Raw genomic sequence first — 22,498 nt, forward strand, 5'->3', positions numbered from 1 at the left:
CTTGATTCTGGTGCGACTGAGAACTTCCTAGATCAGTTATTTACTGAACTACATGGTATTCCTCTGCAACCCTTGTCTGTCCCTCTACGGGTTCTGGCGATTGAAGATAGACCATTATCCACTGCCTTCATCTCTCAAGCCTCGCTGGAATTACCAGTCACAGTTTGAGCTCTACATAATGAGAGACTCATAATCAATTGTAATTCTACTCCTGTTGTCTTGAGGTTGCCCTGGCTTCATCTCCATTATCCAACCATCGTTTGGTCTGAAAACCAGATATCACATTGGAGCCCTCACTGCCAGCGGAACTGTCTTGCATCCATTTCCTTACAGAAGATGACTTGTGCCTCAGTGGATCTTTGCTCTCTTCCCCTTGCTTATCAGGATTTGTTGATGTGTTTTGTGAAGTCTGTAGAGACCCTTCCCCCTCATCTGCTCTATGACTGCCCCATTGACCTACTACCCGGTACTATTCCCCCCCGTGTCGTACATATCTGCTATCACCATCCAAAACAAAAGCTATGAAGGACTGTATCCAAGAAAATCTTCAGCACGGATTTATTCGTCCTTCTCCAGCTGTGGCTGGCTTCTTTTTCGTGGAGAAAAAGGATGGCAGTCTACGACCTTGCATCAATTATCGAGGCCTCAACAAAATCACCTCAAAGAATTGTTACCCTCTACCCCTCATTTCTGAACTTTTCGATCAACTCAAAGGGGCTTGTCTATTCACTAAATTAGACCTCAGGGGTGCATATGTTTTAATTTGAATCTGGAAACGGGAGACTGTCTATCTTTATACTGTCAAGGTTGGGGTTGTTTTCTCTGGAAAAAGGGCACTTGCAAGGGGACATGATTATACATTACAAGTACATTTAGAGGACATTATAGACAAATAGCAGGGGACTTTTTTACCCATAAAGAGGATCACCATACCAGAGGCCACCCCTTCAGACTAGAAGAAAAGAACTTTCATTTGAAGCAACGTAGGTGGTTCTTTACAGTGAGGTCAGTGAGATTGTGGAATGCACTCCCGGGTGATGTTTTGATGGCTGATTCTGTTAATGCCTTTAGAAGTGGCGTGGATGATTTCTTAGATAGAAATAATATCAAAGGCTATTGTGATACTAAATTCTATAGTTAGTATAGATATGGGTATCTATAATTTATCTGAGAGTAGGGAGGGGGTGCGTGTATGGATGCTGGGTTTTCATTTGGAGGGGTTGAACTTGATGGACTTTATCTTTTTTCAACCCGTTTTAACTATGGTTTTATTGACCGTATTGTTCCTCCAGCTTAAATTGTGACTGCATTGTTTCCTTCAATGGCTTCTCAAATCCTATTGGTACAATCCTCTGCACCACCCAATACCCCAATTGGAGTGGCCTATGTACTGCCTGATCATCACACTGTTCTTTGCCAGTCACACAATTCCAAACAAGCTGGCCATCCTGGTATCAAGAAAACTACTGATTTGTTGTCTTGTCTTGTTTGGTGGCCTTCAGATGTTTGTATCTTCTTGCTCTATTTGTGCCGCTTCCAAATCCTGTCACTCCTCTCCCAAAGGACTGCTTCTGCCACTACCCATTCCCTCACGACCCAGGACCCATCTGGCCATGGACTTTATTGTAGAGCTTCCTTCTTCTCGGGGCTACACGTTCATTTGGGTAGTAATTGACAGATTCAGTAAAATGGCTCTTTTTATTCCCCTCAGCGATTGAACTCTCAAAATTATTCATTCAAAACTTATTTTCCGCCTCCATGGCTTTACCACTGAAATTGTTTCGGACAGATGCTCTCGGTTCATTTCGAAACTTTGGAGATCCTTATGCAAATCCCTCAATATCTCGCATCAATTTTCTTCAGCCTATCATCCCCGATCTAACGGAGCCAGCGGAACGAGTTAATCATGCACTAGAACCATTTTTAACATATATCATTGTGTCAAGACAACTGGGCTAAATCCTTCCTTGGGCTGAATTTGCTACATACCTCTTCAGAGAGATCTTTTTTTGTGTATATGGTCAACATCCTTTGGCATTCCCTCAAGATTTAGTCCTCACCAATGTACCTGCGGCCAATGATCAAGTGTCCCACATGTCCGCAATCTGGCAAGCTACCAAGTCTAACCTGGAGAAGAGTTGTTTCTCAATCTTATGCCAATAAGAAACGTTCTTCTCATCCTTAGTACTCTCTTGGGGACAAAGTTTGGCTTTCTACCAAGAACATTTACCTCAAAATTCCATCTCCTAATTTGGGCCCCAAATTCATTGGTTCTTTTTCTATAATTGAACTCATCAATCCAGTGGCAGTTCAGCTTCAATTACCAGCAGAGATACAGATTTTATGTGTTTCATGTATCCCTCATTAAACCTGCAATGTTCAGTCATTCTTCATCTTCTCCTGCTCCTGTAATTGTAGATGGTCATCATGAGTATGAAGTGGAGTAGATCTTGGACTCTCGCATTTTCAGAAGTTCCCTTTAATACTTGGTTGAATGTAGAGGTTTTAGGCCAGAGGAATGCTCCTGGATTAAACATTTGGACATCCATGCTCCACTTTTTAAGGAGGTTCCATAATCTTCTCAAATAATCTCTTCTCAAAATCTTGGTGGTCCCGCTCGCCGGTGCTCCTTACCTCCCTCCACTGTAGGGAGGATTAGCCCGTACCAATTAGAAGTCGCTCCTCCCCTATAAAACTCCCAGCAACCCCCAAGCTGTTCAGTGAGAGATTTTCCAAGCAATAATAAGACATTTTTTATGCTGCTTTATTATGTACAAAAGAAGGGGAGGGGGGGTAATATATGTTGCCTTTGGGACTAAGGGAAAAGGAATTTTCGATAAGTATAAATTCTTTATTTCCCTCACGTCCCTACAGACAGCAATAAACTAGAGTATGAAAAGCAGTGAGTTAAGGGAGGGCTTAGTAATTTCTTTGGCAATGTCAATGTCCAGTCTAAAGTATTTTGCGAAGGTCCTACAACTTGACCGTGAGGCTGCTTTGCAGATCTGGTCCAATGTGACACCTGCTCTCTCTGTTTAGGAGGTTGACATTGCTCTAGTTGAATGTGCCTTTAATTCCTCTGGTACTACTTTATCTACCTTTTGGTAGGCAAGGGAAATATTTGTTTTATCCATCTAGAGATGTTTGATTTTGAGGCTGTTTTTCCTTTATTGGGACGCGCAAAGCAAAGGAGCAGATTATTGGCCACTCTAAATGGCTCGACTTTTTGTGTCTAGCAATTGTAGCTCTTTCTCCCTCTGAATGAGAGAATGATCAAAGGATTGTAAATGAATTTCAAAATTCCTGTGAAAATCTGACATAACTTTTGGAGAAAATGAGGGATCAGCCCACAAAATAATTTTTTGAGAAACTAAAAGCCCTAGAAAAACAGATCAACCAAAAAGCTCCCTTCACCTACAAGAAATAGCTGAAGTAAGGCGTAAACTGAATGAACTTCAAGTGGCCAAAACAGCATTTTGTCTTAAACTACTTAAACTCTTTTACACCAAGGGCAACACAGCAGATAAATTACTAGCAGCAGAATTGAAAAAGCAACAGGCTCACACTAGAATTAACCATATAACATCCACACAAGGGAAACAAACAGATCCCAGGAAAATAGCTAATGAGTTTGCAGATTACTCTAAACTCTATAATCTTAAAGAGGATACATCAGTAACACAACCCACCATAGACACTTTTAGAGAATACCTAAATAGTTTGACCCTCTCACAACCAACACAATCACAAATAGAAGCATTTTCGAGAGGGAAAATTCTAACAGTCATAAAGAACCTAAAAGCAAATAAAGCCCCAGGACCAGACGGGTTTTCTTACACTATTATAAAACATACGCAAACACCCCGCATCTGCTCCAAGTATTACACAACATCATAGACTCGGGGGAGGTAAATAAAGAATATCTCCAAGCTTACATAGTCACAATCCCCAAACCAGGGAAACTTCCTGACCAGTGCCAAAGTTACCGACCGACAGCGCTGTTGAATACAGACCTTAAGATTTATGCCAAACTCCTGGCCCAGAGACTCAATCAAGTTCTTCCATCCTTAATCGACCCAAATCAAGTTGGCTTTATACTCCACAGACAGGGATTTGACAGTACACGTCAGTTTCACATCATATATATCCTTAAAAAACAGGTGATACTCAAGATTTGATACCAATAAGTGCAAGTTACCTTATAGACCATGTACTACCTTAACCTCACTCTTATTCGTTTATGTTTTTGTAATCTTGTTTCTGTATTTTTTTCTTTGGTTAAAGGGTTATATAAATATCCACCATGATCATATGTGCTTTGCATATGTAAATTACGAGAAATAATTTTGTATTTTGAGTAACTTTACTGCACAATAAACCTGCAAATTTCAACAAAACTTTTTTGAGGTTGGATCTGAAGATATGGCTGTTTGCATGTTAGCGCCTGTAGTTCCCCAACTCGCCTTGCTGACCAGGCAAAAAAAAAAAAATCTGTTTTAATTGTTAGATGGAACAATGATGCCTTTGATAAGGGTTCAAAATGTGTTTTTTTGCAAGGCTTTTAAATACAACATCAAGCTCCCAAGTAGGGACGCGTTTCTTTGGTCTCAAGTTGGAGACTGCTTTGAGGAATCTTTTAATTAAAGGGTGCTCTGCCAATGATTTACCCCTGTAGGCCCCCAAGGCCGCAATCTGAGCTTTTAATGTGTTCAGTGCCAATTTCTTTTCAAAACCATTCTTGAAGGAAATCCAGGATTATTACAGCTGAAGCTGTTTTTGGGGAAATGGTTCTGTCCTTACACCAGGAACTGCACTAACCATTCAGATCAAAGTCTTACCATTCCGATCAAATAAAGTAGAAAAGAACAGATCAGCCAACGTTCTGCCCCTGACAGCAATCGTACGATAGTTATGTCTGACAAAGCTAGTGACAGTCTTCCACTGAAAATCATACGATCGGCAATACATGCAGAGATATTATCGGTCAGCTACAGAAATTTTTTAACCTGTCCAATCGACCAAACGACCAATCTCTGCCGGGCGAAAAATGTTGGGACTCTCCACACATGGTCCGAAAATCGTACGAATCCACAATTCGTACGATTGGATCGTTGCGTCTATGGCCAGCTTTAGTGATTCTTTTCCAGCTCTGAAGCAGGATATCAATTACCTTGGATGAAATTCCTTGCTGTCTTAGTATGTCCCTCTCAGTTTCCAGGCCATCAACTATAAGGCATCTGGGTTATGACGTAGCACTGGCCCTTGTAGTAGTAGATCTTTTCTTTTTGGTAAAGGCCAAGGCGGACAGGTCGACATTTGTAGCAGATCCGCATATCAACTGCAATTACAATTACTGTTGCCTGATGTTGAACTCTGATGAAGTGCCAATAGGAAGGGCACGAAACGCATTTGTACCACTTTCCCACTGCCAATGTAATCACTTATTGAGCTGAATAAAAGCCGCTTTTTTTAAAGAAATTTGTAGCCACTCCTGAGGGGTGATTAGGCAGTGCGGAACGGCGATACACCGAGACTGTTGTAGGTTCTGGCTTGGAGTTGCTGGACTATTGCTGGGGCCGACACGCTACACTACAGAAAGGGTGAGCTCTGCTTGTTTTTTCACTACTCGTTGTTATTAGGGAAAAAATTTTTTCACTTTGCTGTTTTTTCTTGTGGCCATAAGGTCTATTTCTGGAATCCCCCAAAGGCCACAGATTTGAGAAAACACCTCTGGATTTAAACTCCATTCTGTTGGTGAAATTTCCTGGCGACTTAGAAAATCTACTATTGTATTTGTGGAGCCTTTTTATATGTCTTGCTGTTAATTCTTCCAGATTGATTTCTGGTGATTCAAGTAGTATACTGTTGCTATGTTGTCTGTGTGGATTCTTACGGAGTGGTCTCTTATGGAATCCTTGAAGGCCAGAACTGACCTCCAGACGGCTTCTGGTTCTGAGAACATTGGAATGTTGCATCCGTGGTAATTGTCTATGCCTGTTTTGGAAACAGGTTGGTTCCTTTTTGAAGGTTCTGTGGCACCAGCCACCAGTTGAGAGACTCTTACTTGAACTGGAAGGACTACACGTTGGTTCAATGAATCTTCCTGCGGATTCCAATTTTGGATCAAGAAGTTTTGTAATGATGTGGCATGGGCTTTGGCCCAAGGAACTACCTCTATTGATGAAGTAAAAAGACCAAGGGTTTCCAAAATTTGTCTTACTGCAGATCTTCTTCTTTGAGTAAGCAGGGATACTTTCTGAATTATATTTTCGCATTTTTCTTCTGGTAAAAAATCTTGCCTATTTTTGTATCCAGCCACATTCCTAAAAATGTTATTTTATGAATTGGAAAAATTACCAACTTTTCCCAGTTTACAACCCAGCCTAGGGACTGTAGGGTATGAATAATAAAATAAAGATCTTCTTTTAAAATGGAATTGGATCTTGCTTTTATGCCAGTCAAAGTAGGGTATGATTGCCATCAATCTTTCCCTTAAAAAAGCTGGGACCACTATGAAGATCCTGGACTTCTGGAGACAATGATGCTATTACAGAGTGGATTGTTTCCATTTTGAATTACTTCTTTTCTATGAACTGGTTTAGGAACCTTAAAGGTTCAATATTTTCTGTCTGGCATGGGAACAAGGAACATAAGATATTATAACCCTAAAAATGTTTCCGCTGGAGGGACTGGAATGACTACACCCTGATTTTTGAATGGCTTCTGAGAGGGCTCGTCTTTGACCACCGATGAGTGGTCTTGGGGACAACTTGTACTTGTTTTGTGGTATGGCTATAAACTCTATAGAGTAACCCTTCTGGATTGTTTGAAGGACCCACTTGTCGTTTGTTATCTTTTTCCAAGCTGATACAATGTTCTTTAGTCCTCCCCTGTAAGAGAAAAATGTATCCCTACTGGATCTGATGCCTCTTCCTTGTGGTCTCGTTTTGTATGATGGACCCTGTGTATGAAAAAATAGTTTCCTTTGTTTTCTATCCTGGGGAAGCCCCCTGACATCAGATTTCTTCGCAACAAGTAGATCTAATTCCGATTCAAATGATTTTTCTCCTTCAAAAGGCATATTAAGAAGATGATTTTTGGAAGCAATGTCTGCTGCCCAAGGCTTCAGTCATAGCACTTGCTGGGCCAAAGTAGTATAAAGCAGTAGTTTTTCCTTAACATGTAGACATTGTAACAGTTGTTTGAAAGGGGATATAGTAGATCATTTCAGGAGAAATGTTAAACAAAATCCAATTGCAAGCCATTTTTTGATTATGCAGGTCATATTATTGCCCAGCTACATTTTCTCCAACAGATTCCCAGATCTAGGAGGGGTGGAGACAGAATAAAACAGTTACTTAAATGTGAAGAAAACTGGATTAAAAAACGGGGTGCTTTAATGCCTGGGGGTCTCCATAAAGAATATGAACTAACCCAGTTGAGCTAATTATGATGTGTATAGTGCTCAGTTGTTTTTATAATTTTAATTGTTACTCGTATGTATTATCCTGTAGTGGCCATCAATGAGTCTACATGTGCAAGTGGAACAGTAAATACAATTCGGCTTGTATGAACTATAAAAATTATGAAAATGTATAAATAAATCTTGCAATATGCAATACTATATGCATAAAAAAGTTGATATTTGAATTTATGTTATATAGGTTGTTGCTATGATTGCTGATGGAACCCTGTACTATGTATTTTAAATATGTATAGTTCTATATATGTCCAATTTCCAGAACCCACCAGCACACCCTGGCCTCTCCAGCACAAGTTGGCCAGGTGCACAGTCAGAAGGGATCGGCAACCCCAATTGTAGTCAGCGTAATAAAAGAAAAACTGGCACTCCCAGCTCGATGCATGCGGGCAAAGCCCTGCGTGTTTATTACAATGTAACGTTTCGGGGGCGGGCCCCATCGAGCTCGGAGTGCCAGTTTTTCTTTTATTAGTTCTATATATGTACCACTAGGAGGCAATGTGTTATATGGGTATTTAATAAAGTTGTAATTAATTTTTACATTCATTCGTTGCAATTGACACTTTGTCAGAATGAGAAAGGACCTGGAGTGTCTGAAACGTTGCTGGAGTTGCCGTATGAAATAATAAAGGCGGTTTTATCTTCACAAGATGGGAGTGCTGCTACCTTTTGACTTTGAGCTATAAGGTATGTGAAGGTGAACACATCTCTTGTGTGCACCCCCCAGAAGAAAATACATATAACGTGTGCTGGAAGATTGCCGTTTGTTCTAATGAAAGTATTGGTAAATCTTCCAGGAGATGTTCTCTTAAAGTTCCCTTCTTCAATCCATTTTGTAATTGATTGATCCAGATTTTTAGGGATCTAGCAACTGAGGCTGCTGCAATTGCTGGTTTGAATGAGGCTGCATCTTCGAGATATGACTTCCTAAGGGCTGCTTCAGCTTTCTTGTCCATTGGATCATTTAGCCCTGAGCTATCTTCCAAGGATAGTGTGGTTATTTTTAACGTCTGGGCCACTGGGGGATCTAGCTTTGGTGTAGCATCCCAATTTTTTTAATCTTTTGTGTCAAAGGGAAAGAGGGATTTAAATCATTTTGAGAAGGATAGTTGACCAGTGGCTTTTTTTTCTTTCGGATATAACAGAGTCTAAAAAAAACAAAGCTTCTTTTTAATGATTCCTGCAAAAAGTTAACAAGTCTTTTTGGGCAGTTCTGTTGCCCCATGGTATCTCTAACCGACAGAAAAGGTTAGATTTCCTCAATAGGAAAAAAGTCTGCTGAACCCTCTGAAGAAACGTCCTCAAAGACTGATTCCACTAATGAGGATGTCCCTTCATTATGTGAATGCTTAAAAGAATCAAAAGATTCTTGCATAGCTCCTTTCATCCAGGTAACAAAATCTTGCATAGAAGGCACAGGACTTTTTCAGCACAAGGTTTGCATAGTTTTTCATTTCCCAAAGGAATAAACACATCGCAGCCTGCACAATTTCCAGGGTGCTGTTTCTTTAAATCCTTCATGTGCTCTTTTTTACTACGTTGTGAAGGCAGATCTTTTGATCTTGGCTTGTCTTTACTTTTTGCCTTATCAGCATCAGCCTTCTCTGGAGTTTGGTCAGCCATATCTAAAACAGATGAATTACTCCATAAGTTGCTGAATAATACAGCCTAAGTTAACATATAAATTGGCGGAGTCTTACCAGTGGAGAAGCAGGATAGCATGTATGGATCCAGATTTGTTGTATTCAGGAGTGGAGTGCGAGCAACAAATTTGCGCCAAAAACATCACTAAAAAGCGAAAGTGATGCAGATTTTCGTGCCAATTTTTTGACTCTGATACGGAAAGGAAGCCCACGCGTTAATGTTCATGACCATTTTGACACTGATACGGAAATGACGCCCGCGCGCCAATTTTTGGGCCCCTTTTTAATGCTGATGCGGAAACGCCGCACGCACATAAATTTTTGTGGCCAATTCTACGCTCATACGGAATGCTGCCTGTGCGTCAATTTGTGTCAAAAAACAATGCAGGCAAGACACCAATGCGTCAATTTTTGCTTTAAAAAACCATGTGGCAAACAAACTGCTCCATTACTTATGCTCTACTTCCGCCAAGGCTTGCGGAAGGGCCTGATACCTGCTGAGAGGGACTTTGTAGTGAATGAAAACAGCAGGTGGCTTGTTTGTCAATAGACTCAATGATATAAAAGGATCCTTTAATCAGCTTTAACTATGTTAATTTGCAACAGTTATGGATAGAATTAGTTGACACATTTCAAACAGCATCTGTGGAATATTAGCAACTATTGCATCAATTCTAAGGGTAAGGACACACGAGGAGATTCAGGGAGATTTTTTCGCCTGGCTACTAATCGCCTCATCTTTTGAGCAACTATCTCTCTGAACTGCCTCAGCGTTTTTCCCCATAGGCTACAATGAAAAGTTGCCTGCGCTAATGCACACGCAGCGATGCCTTTTCAATAGTTGCCCAAAGTTGCCTCAGTGAGGTAATTTCAGGCAACTATTGAAAACGCATCGCCGTGTGTGCATTAACACAGGCAACTTTTCATTGTAGCCTATGGGGAAAAACGCTGAGGCAGTTCAGAGAGATAGTTGCTCAAAATACGAGGCGATTAGTAGCCAGGCGACAAAATCTCCCTGAATCTCCTCGTGTGTCCTTACCCTAACAGCTGTCTTTCATGAAGCTCAGGGATTCTGCTCAGCAGGGACAAAGATAACAAATGTATAAACTAAATATATCAATTTAGAACAGTTAAAGAGTCAGTGACGCCCCCTCCCTGAGCTGCTTTAGAAGTTGAAAATGTAAACTTTGCAATCCAATATTAGAAAAAAGATCACAAATAGAAAGTAATTGGAAAAAGTATTTGTTTATGGCGAACAATCTGAATCCAACTGAAAAAAAAAGTGTTTGAAGGTGAACAACCCCTTCAAGCAAATTCAGACCAAAGTGTGGTCTAAATATATTTAAAAAAAAACAAAATATCTACAATCGGAGATGGCTTTGGTGTTTTAAGGCATGATAGAAAGGAAAACTCTGCCTACTTCTTTTAAGTTTAGTCACTCCTCTCTGAGCCTAAGTTTCTCTCTTTACCTGTCTTTATGGAGCTTGAAGGCGAGCCCTGTGTACACTGTGAATCTGTGACGGGCACTTTCCGAATTGGTTCGGCTTGGATTTTACCTTGCTCATCGATGAGAAGTTCCAAATCTCCATTAGGAAAGGCTGAATGATTTCAAATTAAGACATAATTAAACATTTTTATATAGTATATAGAAATATAGAAATTAAAATATTAGTAGAATTACTACAGGCTCACCAACATGAAATAACGTATTGTATGGCAACAGGTTGGTTAATAGTAACCATTATTTTCCAAAACTCTGCTTCCTTTTCTTTGTTTCAGGACTCACTTCAGCCTTTCTGATGGGCTAGCATATCAGTAGTCCAGCATGAAGTTGGTAAGCACAACACCATTTATAGAGTGTTAAGTACAAGCTTTATTAAAACAAGTTTAAAAAACACATATGTATATTTTGTAGTAAATAGCTTCTTTTAAAGGGGATTAAAAAAAAACAAAAAAATGAATTGATGTAAACTTATTCAGAGTGGTCCTCTGAAAAATTTAACAATTTACATGTGTTTACTTTTTTAGCAAGTTCTAGGATATTGGCAGTTGGACAGCAAATACCAGGCTTTCATGCCACCGTCAGTGCCCAGTCTATGCACTTCCTGTATTCGGTTAACCCTAGGGTTCTTAACTCTTAGCAACTGCCTCAGAAACAGCTAAAAATTTACACAAATTAAATTTTAAAGCATATTGCTTTAAAAAAATGTAAAGCCTACATCCTCCCCATACAAATGGCATCATTCGTATTGCATATATGCCTAACATTTGTCAGCACCATTACACTCTTCTAAAACAAAATAGCAGGTTTAACCCAGTGGCAATTTAGCCTCTAACACATCATGAGCGAAATTTACGTCTACAAAAAGCACATGGGAGCTGTAAAGTTCATGCAATCAAGAATGCAGGCTAAAAGTGCCCATACACAAGAGATATTGCGGTGGGCAATATCAATCTAATCCGATGAATTTTTTCCAAAAAACTGAGCATGCTCAAGTAGCCAACAACCAAAGTTACTACGATATTTCCCAAAAACATGGAAACAGCCCACACTCCAAAAAAAGTTAAAACAATAGTCTTTATTGGCTCTATTAAAAATGGATTTCTTCTCCAAAAAAGCCACTCAATACAGCAGCCTTACAATTAACCTCTGAACAACTGGAGTGGCAGGTATTTAAAAGAGACCTAAACCCTAAAAAGGAATATGGCTAAAGATGCCATATTTTTAATACTTAACTTATTGCACCCACATAAAGTTTCAGCTTCTCAAAAGCAGCAATGATCCATGACTTCAAGCTTGTTACTGGGGGTCACCATCTTGGAAAGTGTCTGCGACACTCATGCTCTGAGCAGCTGTTGAGAAGCTAAGCTTAGGGGATGTTGAAAGCAGAAAACTGTTGTTACAAGGTTACAGTTAATCAGGTTGAAAAAAGACAAAGTCCATCAAGTTTAACCCCTCCAAATGAAAACCCAGCATCAATACACAGCCTTTGATATTATGTCTGTCTAAGAAATCATCCAAGCCACTCTTAAAAGCATTAACAGAATCAGCCATCACAACATCACCCAGCAGTGCATTCCACAACCTCAGCGTGAAGAACCACCTACGCTGCTTCAAATGAAAGTTAGTTTCTTCTAGTCTGAAGGGGTGTCCTCTGGTGCCGTGATACTCTTTTTGGGTAAAAAGGTCCCCTGCTATGTCATCTAATGTACTTGTAAAGTGTAATCTTGTCCACTCGCAAGCGCGTTTTTTCCAGAGAACCCCAACCATGAAAGTTTACAGATTGATTTATTAATTCTGATGCAGTCGCACTAGTTTCTGTGCTGCCGTGTAGTAACTGTTTGTATTAATTACTAATCAGCCTCAATTTACATTTATATTCTATGTGTATTGTATATTTTGAGTCAGTCCTTAAAGGAGAAGAAGAAAAACCCCATACCCCCCATGCCCCCCCAGGGAAATAGCCCATACTTTATACTTACCCCTCGTCGCAGATTCTGGCAGTGGACTTCACGGCATCCGTCTTCCGGGTCCTCGGTAAGATGACTGGGAGATCGTCAATCTCCGTCAATTTCGGCACATGCAGAGTTGTAAAAAACAGGCAAATTGCTCCAACTGCGCATGTGCTGACATACCGATCTCCCAGTCAGCTTACTGAGAACCTGGAAGATGTAGTGAAGTCTGCTGCCAGAACCTGCGACGAGGGGTAAGTATAAAGTATGGAGCATTTCCCGGGGGGGGGGGGGCAGTTAGCCTGGGGGGAGGAGGGAGGGGCACGTGCAGTAAATCATCAGAAAAGAAGAAAGAAAGGTGGCGCCTTTGAACTTCACAGTTTTGTAACAGCTCCATACACAGAAACTTCTGACTGAAATAGATGTTGTGGGGAGGGGTTAGTTCTCGGTTAAAGCAAATAACTGCCATTACTGCTACATATAACTGGTAAGGGTAATGGCACATTATGTTATGACAAAACAGCTAAAAGGTGCCTCTTTACGGTGATTCGCTGCAGTAAAAAATATGAATTGTATAACTTGCAGAAGGCAATTTCCATTTGTAGCACAATTCAAGTGTTTTACCTTTGGCAATTCACACAAACACCATTGAGAACATTACATAGCTAAATTGGGTTGAAAAAAGACAAAGTCCATCAAGTTCAACCCCTCCAAATGAAAACCCAGCATCCATACACACAACCCTCCATACTTTCACATAAATTATATATACCCATACCTATACTAACTAAAGAATTTAGTATCACAATAGACTTTGATATTATGTCTGTCCAAAAAATCATCCAAGCCCTTCTTAAAGGCATTAACTGGATCAGCCATCACAACAACACCTGGAAATGCATTCCACCAGCTCACTGTCCTGACTGTGAAGAACCCCCTACGTTGCTTCAAATGAAAGTTCTTTTCTTCTAGTCTTAAGGGGTGGCCTCTGGTACGGCGATCCACTTTATGGGTAAAAGGTCCCCTGCTATTTGTCTATAATGTCCTCTAATGTACGTGTAATCATGTCCCCTCGCAAGTGCCTTTTTTCTAGAGACAACAACCCCAACCTCGACAGTCTACCCTCATAATTTAAGTCTTCCATCCCTCTAACCAGTTTAGTTGCATGTCTCTGCACTCTATCCAGCTCATTTATATCCCTCTTAAGGACTGGAGTCCAAAACTGCACTGCATACTCCAGATGAGGCCTTACCAGGGACCTATAAAGAGGCATAATTATGTTTTCATCCCTTGAGTTAATGCCCTTTTTTATGCAAGACAGAACCTGCATAACCTTGCATTTATCAACATTGAACCTCATTTTCCAGTTTGCTGCCCAGTTTCCCAACTTAGACAAATCACTCTGCAAAGTTGCAGCATCCTGCATGGAACCTATAGTTCTGCACAATTTAGAATCATCAAAAATAGAAACAGTACTTTCAATGACCACCTCCAGGTCATTAATAAACAAGTTGAAAAGCAAGGGACCTAGTACACAGTTCTGCAGTACTCCACGAACAACACTGGTCCAATTAGAAAATGTTGCATTTACCACCACTCTTTGTAGTCTATCTTTTAGTGAGTTCTCTATCCAGGTACAAATACTATGTTCCAGGCCAACTTTCCTTAATTTAACCAGTAACTTTCTGTGTGGCACTGTATCAAATGCTTTAGCAAAGTGTAAATAAATCACATCTACTGCCATCCCTGCTTACCTTCTCATAAAAAGAAATGAAGTTAGTCTGGCAAGATCTATTACACATAAAGCCATGCTGGCACACACTCATAGTATTATGATTTGCTATAAAGTCCATTATCTTATCCTTTATAAAACCTTTGAAAAGCATTCCTACCACTGACGTCAGACTAACTGGCCTATAGTTTTGAGGCTGAGAACGGCATCCTTTTTTGAATAGAGGCACCACATTAGCAATTCGCCAGACCTCAATGAATCTGGTCAACCAGCTGACCCTCCTCTGATACTAAAGGTCCCACCCCTTACTGCTTCATTTTTTTTTACAATTAACATATTTAAAAAAATCATTTTGGATTCTTTTTACTGCAATAGCCTTTTCCATATCAATTTATTTTCAGATATTTTCCATATCAATTTATTTTCAGATATTTTGTGCAGGAGGCAATTATGCCACTGTCTAAAGGGTAAAGCTTCTCAGTTGAGGTCTTCCTCTGCCAGATTTGTGGATAATGAAAAGTGATTGCTGACGGACAGAGCTCCGCATTGTTCTTAATCATTTTCTTTTACAACAAACTGGGAAACATAGCACAAAGCATTTGAACATAAGAGCAAAGAGCATTGGACAAGCAAATGGGAGAAAAGAAGAGAGCAAAACTGTATTTGCTAATTTTGGTTCAGTGGAGAGTGGGGGGCGGGGAGAGGAAGAAGTAGTTTTGATTTATTCATGGATGCTTTTCAAATAAATTATGATTATTATATGATCATTACTGTTATATAAAATACTTAAATAAAAGGTTTCCTTTCATTCAGTCTTTGCTTTTTAAATTCATAAAATGTGCAGTAATAGCTTTTTTTTTAAAAAACTAGATATAAGCTCAAGAAATCATAAAAGCCATATTTTGTTGTGAATATAATAGGAAAAAAAGGTATGTTTACTACAATCGTTATGTTAAACATGGTGGTATAATGCCCTTTAAGTATGAAATGCCAGACCAGATGCTGTTCATTAACATTACTGGAAGTATTACAGAGATCATGCAAAAATAGAGTTCTTCACAAGTTTTTAAATAGTTTCTAAACAACCTTTTACATATTTAAGGCCATTTTTTACACTTACATATCCATTTATCCAAAACAATCATTACACAGCTTTATAAACTAGAGAAGAAATTACATAGTGCACAGTTGCATTAAAGGGGCAATGGAAACTGTATGTAACCATTTTTTTCTTTAAACAACACTACAATAATAATATAGCCCCATAATTTGTAGTATTCATGCAATCAATTCATTTGCAACTCTTTACTAATATTCAGACTTACATTTGTCTATGGACTGGGGAGGTGAGCCATCATCACATAATGAATTTGTTTCAGGTACTTTCCTAAAAGGTTTGGTTAGAATTTTGCCTTGTTCGTCAATAAGTACTTCCAGATCTAACAGATTAACTCTCTTGCAGTCCATTTCTAATGCAGAAAAGACACAAAGACAATTAATAAAATGTTATAATGTTTACCATTTAGAATATAAATGTAGCTTTACAGAAGAGGTAGAGCCAGACAGTATAACTAACTGACCCTCTATTTATTTAAGAGAAAGCTTTCAAGTGATTGGATCTGCAGGCCGATGCAGTTTTCATCAGAAGCACTGGCCTTGGGGTTTTGGGTAAGAAATTATAATCACTGTAGGGCGCATACACTTTTGCCCCCACCAAGTGATTATGCCTTCCCTTCTCCTTTAATAATATAAATCACATTACATCATCAGTTTTAAAGCCACTGATTTTAAATACAATTTTACAAGGAAGATATTTTATTGACCAATTCTGAATTTAAAAATCCATATAGTACGTAAATTACTTTTTGTCTATATTTAAACTAGGGTATCCCTGGTATTTATTGTTTTAAAACAAGGAAGAATTCTGCAATTTAGGCACTAAATTAGTGGAAAGGATGAATAGGATTCCGTTTTAACCCACTCATGGAGTGATAACCAGGATAATACTGCTCTGGCCTAACAGGTTTATAAGAATGCTTGGATACTGGTCTCTAGTCACTATATGGAAAAAAATAAAAGAAATGGCTCCTCTGCATGCTTGGAGCAAACAAAAAGACCATAACTTTACAAGGATACTAACAAGAATTCTATGTTCAAAAGGTTTTACCAACAGGTTACTGCCCATTCATTTTCTTCAGCTACAGTACTAACAAGCATTTTATGCAACTTATCTTCAGAAAAATATATAACGTGCTATAACAGATTTTATTTAGTAGGCATGTAAATAGTCAATAATAAAAAAGGGGGGAGGGGTTTGGTATGGAATACAATGTACTTTATTTACCCTGGTGATAGGGGTCTTTGGGTCAAAAACTCTAATATAGTTTACATATATAACTAGCTTCCTTTGCACCTATGGGATGAAAACCACTTATTAAAACAGGACTGTTTTTTGCAGATGCTGGATAAAATATAATCTTAAATTGTACAGCTATGGCACACCTGTTATCCAGAATTCTCTGGACCTGGATCTTTCCATAATATTGGATCTTCACACCTTAAGGGGCATATTTATCAAGGGTCGATTATGAAAAACGTTGAAATTCGAATTCAAAAAGACCAACCGAAATGAAGTTGAAGGTTTTTTTTTGGCCGTATAGGTCCGTTTTCTATCAAATAGGTCCATATTTGGCCGAATTCGAATCGTACGAATCGAAGTAATATCGCATTCGATAGAATTCGAATCGATTTTTCAAAGTCCACTAATTGACTTCAAATAGGTTCTAGGAGGTCCCCCATAGGCTAAAACAGCAATTTGGCACATTTTAGATGGCGAATGGTTGAAGTTTTAAAGAGTTTTAAAGAGACTGTACATAATTTTCAATATCCGAATTTTTTGAATTTTTTTCAAATTCGACTCAATTTTGAACTATTCCCTAGTCGAAGTACACAAAGATAGCTCGAAATTCAAATTTTTTTAATTAGAAAATTCACCTTGACCTTTGATAAAACTGCCCCTAAGTCTACTAGATAATCATTTAAACACTAAATAAATCCAATATGCTGGTTTTGCCTCCATTACAGATTAATTATATCGTACTTTGGATCAAGTAGAAAGAACTGTTATATGATTACAGAGAAAGAGGAAATAATTTTTAAATAATTGGATTATTTGAATAAAGTGCATGGTACCCGCTATTCAGATCTGGGATAACAGATCCCATGCCTGTAGAGCCTGGTCCTTTAACATGGGATAAAAACTTATACTATTCTTCTGTATACAAATGTAAATTGTAGTCAAGTGAAGACATTTTTGCTGGCAACTGGACGGTTTAACTCTTAACTTTAAATTGCTCACTACACAATGAAAAGTTTCACACAGCAAACCAATGTGATCTAATATAGCCTTGCTCAGTAAAGCCAACACCATCACAAGTAACAGGAACTATTAATATATGTATAATATGAATGAATTTACTCAGCTACAAAGAACTAAATACATTACTAAATTAAAACAGATTTGGAAGGAAATAAGTGTCCTGGCTATAAGTGTAGAGCCTTTTGGGTCAGGTATTTGCAGAAAGACTACAACAGTAAATGTGAGGGTTTTGTATGCCTTTAACCCTTTGCCTGCAAAGCACGTACGCCGTACATGCTGGCAGGCAAGGGCTTTAACTGCCCTTAGTACGTTCTGACTGAAATCTGCAGCTTTAGCAGCATTGACAGCCCCCTGGGCAATGAGGCTGGGGGACTGTCATGACGGTCCTGTGACAGGATTGTCGCAGGGCCGACCTAAAAGCAGCAGAAGCAGCAGATTGCGGTTCTGCTGCGCTGCTTCCTCCTTCTATCTGTGATGCCCACGCACTTCTTGCCTACCGAGACTCTGCAGACATGCTGCTCCAGGACTCCCCCCACTTGCATATGCAAATTAGGGTTCAGATTCGGTTCGGCAGAAGGATTCGAATCGAATCCTGGATTCGGTGATCCCTACTAATTACGCAGTTTTTTACGCTTATTTTGTTCTTTTATTGATTTAAAAAATTTTTGTGGTTTTATTGCAATTTTATCCCTGCATTATTGTTCAAGTATCTTTAGTATAGTTTTTTTGTTTGGTACTTTGGTATAGAAAGATGTATTTTACATTGTTTTATCCGCCAGAATATGAACTTACTAAAAATATATGGTTTTCTGGGGGTCATTTTACAGATTGGGGGTTACTGCACATAACGCATTCGGGGTTCTGTTTTCAGCAGCTGAGTTGGCCAGCATGAAAATTCATATGCACGTTTTTCATTTGGGGTCTGTACATGCCACATACTTTGGTAAATCTATGCATATTGGGCATCAAACTATTCAGTAGACCTGACGTCCATATTTAGGGTGATTTTCCTTTGTTCGTAAAACATTGGGTGAGATAAATGCAGCAAACTGCAACATTTTTAGGCGATTTTCATAAATTTTATAAAAACCTCTACGTTTAGAAAAGCTTTTCAGTTTGGTATTTTGGTGTAGAAAGACGTCTTTATCTTTGCTAGATTCATCAGAATGTCTACTTTCCAAAAATATGTTTTGGGGGGTCTTTGTGCTGTTAGGAGGGTCTTGTGGCACATAATAGCAGTCAGGGGGCTTTGTTCACAGAAGGCAGCCGAGAAAATTCATATGCACTACTTTTATCTGGGTGCGCATATGCCACCTGCTTTGGTATTTCTATGCATATTGGGCATCAAACTGTTCCGTAGACCCTTGGCATCAATATTTAGGGTGTTTTGCAATTAAGAAATTGGGTGAGATAAATGTGACCAATTTCGATATTTTTAGGCTATTTTCAGAAATGTCAAAAACCTCTGCTTTTATTGTAGCTTTGCAGTTGGGTAGTTTGGAGTAGAAAGGCATAATTTACCATTTTGGATTTGTTAGAACGTGTACTTTGCAAAACTGGCAGTGTTTATAAATTAGTGTAAATGTAAGCCATCAAATAAGTATGCACATGGTAGATTCATGCCTTTTCCCTTGATAAACCTACGTGCATTACTATAAAACTTTTCAGTGGACTGCAGGCTTTAATATTTAGGGTGATTGATCTTGATACCTCATAGTATATGGGAAATAAGATGCAGCAGGAAGGAAGTTTTGAGGTGACTTTTGGAAATGTCACCAAAAATCAACAAATTTAGGAAAGGTTTGCGACTTGGTGCTTTGGCGTTGAAAGACATGCATACCCAATTTGGATTGGGGGGGGGAATGTGTACTTTCCTAAAACATATGGTTTTCTGGGGTGAACGAACTTTTTTTTTTCTACCTTTGCACCCCAAAATGAAGTAAATGTGTTGATTTTGCAGTACCTGGAATTACAGTAGCCCGAATGGAGTGTCTACATTTTGGGGCCCCTATATGCCACATAATTAGGTAAACATACATATTATACAGTTAGGTCCATAAATATTAGAGCAGACAACTTTTTTTTCTAATTTTGGTTCTGTACATTTCCACAATGAATTTTAAATGAAACAACTCAGAAGCAGATGAACTGCAAACTTTCAGCTTTAATTCAGTGGTTTGAACAAAAAGATTGCATAAAAATGGAACTAAAGCCTTTTTTTTCTTCTAACACAATCACTTCATTTCAGGGGCTCCAAAGTAATTGGACAAAGTAATAAAATGTTCATTTCTAATATTTGGTTGATAACCCTTTGCTGGCAATGACAGCCTGAAGTCTTGAACTCATGGACATCACCAGATTCTGGGTTTTCTCCTTTTTTTTTTTTTTTACATATTCTTTATTTGGTTTTCTTTTTTTTTGAAGAAAGATAAAACAAAGACAATATACAAAAAGAAGAATGAAAAACAAAATAATAATAGAAATTATATCAGAAGGGTGTAACCCCTGATTGCATTTGCATTACAGTCAATGCATTCAGCAGTACATAATACTTGACATCTTCTCTGGAACAATAAAAGTGATATCCATTAACTTTTCTTTAATCAGTCGTGTCAAGGGTCTTCAAAACAATAAAAACACAAGGGTGGATCAGCACATCACAATCTATCAGATCATAATAAAACGACAACATCACAATCTATCTTCTAGCTCGTAGTACAAGAAATTCATATATGTTGATATTACCCTTCTCACCAAGAAACATCATATAGCAGCTAAAGCACGGGTACAATCCAGGAATGATTTGAATAAGGTCCAGGACGTCCAGGTTTTTATATAGTTGTTGGGGGATTTATTTGTGTATGAGAGTAGCTCTTCCATACGTTGTATCTGGTTAATTTCCGTTACCCATTCCACCACTGTAGGAGGCCTAGTACATTTCCATAATCTGGGAATTACAGTTCTGGCTGCTGCTATTGCAAATGCTACAAAGCCCTTAGGTACAATTTTCAACTGTGCATTAGGGGATGGTATCGTTAGCAATGCTAAAGAGGGATCAGGTGGGATATCTATCCCTGTGACTTTGGAGATTAACTGGAAGACTGAAACCCAAAAGGGTTGCAATAATTGACAACCCCACCAAATATGTGTCATATCACATTTCTGCATGTTAAAGCGCCAGCATAAATCTGACACCCCGGGGTAGATAGTATGCAGGGTCGTGGGGCACCTGTACCATCTGGTGAGAATCTTGTAGTTAGTCTCTTGTGCTTTGCATGCAGTTGCCAATTTGTGGGTAAGGGCAAAGGATTGCTCCCAGTCTTTGACACTAAAAGAAGTATTAAGGTCTTTCTCCCATTGTGCTTTAAATTTGAGTTCTTGTGTACCTTTTAGGTCCAAGAGTATGGAGTACACCTGCGCTAAAGTATGAGTAGGTTTCAGTTTAGCTTAACAGAGATCATCAAAAGCTGTGCTGTCTGCCAATAGCAAGTTTTTCTCTGGGTATGTTTGAAATCAATGGGTTAATTGATGGTGCATAAACTGCTGGGCAAAGGAATGCGTGGGAGTCTCTAAAATATGGGTTTTCTCCTTTTTATTGCTCAACCAGATCTTTGCTGCAGCGGCTTTCAGTTGCTGTTTGTTTGTGGGCCTTTCTGTCCGAAGTTTAGTCTTCAACCTGATTGGGTTCAGATCAGGTGACTGACTTGGCCATTCAAGAATATTCCACTTCTTTGCTTTAATAAGCTCCTGGGTTGCTTTGGCTGTATGTTTTCGGTCATTATGAAATGCCTCCCAATAAATTTGACTGCATTTAGCTAATATTGCGTAGTTTTCTAGGGTAAACCTACTGTTAGTGTTCGGCCTTGAAATCAAAAGTATGCCGTGTAGTGGTGCTTTGGAAATTTGGTAGTGTACTGCTTTTTAATTTCAATCTATACAAGTGAGCAAAACTATATATATTTTGGTATTGGCACGTTCAGAAGACATAGAACTTTCCAAAACTGCTGCGTTCTCATACATAAAATAAATTATGTTTCTGATCTATATGATTGTACCATGTGATTTTTTTTTTCATTTTATTACACTTAGAAGCCTATATAATTTTACAGAAGTGGAATTACACCAAAATTTTAACATATTTTGAAAGCTCAGGTTGTCCTGAAAAACAATATATAGTTTTCCTGGTTAAATTAAAAGACCCCCCTCCCCCCCCCCAGGAGAGAGTACTAAATGTCTAAAACTGCTAGGCAGTACATGTTTGCATTTAGGACAAATCGGCTGGCAGGGAAAGGGTTAAGGGTAATGCTTCTTTTGAAAAAAATTCCAATACTGCCCACTACTTTAACATGTCTACTGACAGACATCAATAGGTGTGTGATGACAGGAGGTTATCAATCATGCCTGTCACTACACACATGGGCTGGTATGCAGGCCATATTGGCAAATTAGTCTAATTGTAATGCAGTTTGCCCTGTACTGGAAAAATCTGTATGTTAAACAGCACGGATACATTTTAAATAAAGAAGTTGATGGATAAGATGCAAATAACACAATGGCATTTGTTCTTAAACAGGAAGTGAAAAAACATACTTGGCTCTCTATAGAGAATTACAGAATAAAAAACTCATTCAGATAAAATAGTATATCGTTATAAGGAACGTTATAAAAAATGGTGTAACGGGTCTGTGTAGTACCTTGTTCAACACAACCCTAATGAATAGGGTTTGTGCCGAAGATACAATGTAACTAGTGATTTCATCATTAAAAAACAATGGTTTTACTATTTAAGAAAACAGGGTAAAAAAATGTTT

The 22,498-nt window shown here is 38.7% G+C and overlaps 1 protein-coding gene across 14 annotated transcripts in view; it reads right to left on the reverse strand.

Annotated features, from left to right (window-relative positions):
• Window positions 1–22,498, reverse strand: part of msantd3.S (Myb/SANT DNA binding domain containing 3 S homeolog) — a 52,607-nt gene that overhangs the window by 8,510 nt on the left and 21,599 nt on the right. For 9 of the 14 annotated variants that reach the window (XR_001933700.2, XR_001933698.2, XR_005962231.1 and 6 more), the window contains 2 exons: window positions 15,634–15,777; window positions 10,593–10,721 (listed from right to left, as the gene is read on the reverse strand). The exons of 1 other annotated variant lie outside the window; for it this stretch is intronic. Coding sequence is in view for 6 of the 13 variants with exons in the window: in XM_018241644.2 (XP_018097133.1) it covers window positions 10,593–10,721; window positions 15,634–15,777 (273 nt within the window). In the remaining 7 variants the exon portion in view is untranslated. Of the gene's footprint in view, window positions 1–5,012; window positions 7,326–7,847; window positions 9,106–10,592; window positions 10,722–15,633; window positions 15,778–22,498 lie in introns of those variants that run through there. 4 more of the 14 variants (XR_005962230.1, XM_018241646.2, XR_001933703.2 and 1 more) reach the window with 4 other exon arrangements.

Source organism: Xenopus laevis, chromosome 6S (assembly GCF_017654675.1).
Source record: "Xenopus laevis strain J_2021 chromosome 6S, Xenopus_laevis_v10.1, whole genome shotgun sequence".
NCBI lineage: Eukaryota > Metazoa > Chordata > Amphibia > Anura > Pipidae > Xenopus > Xenopus laevis.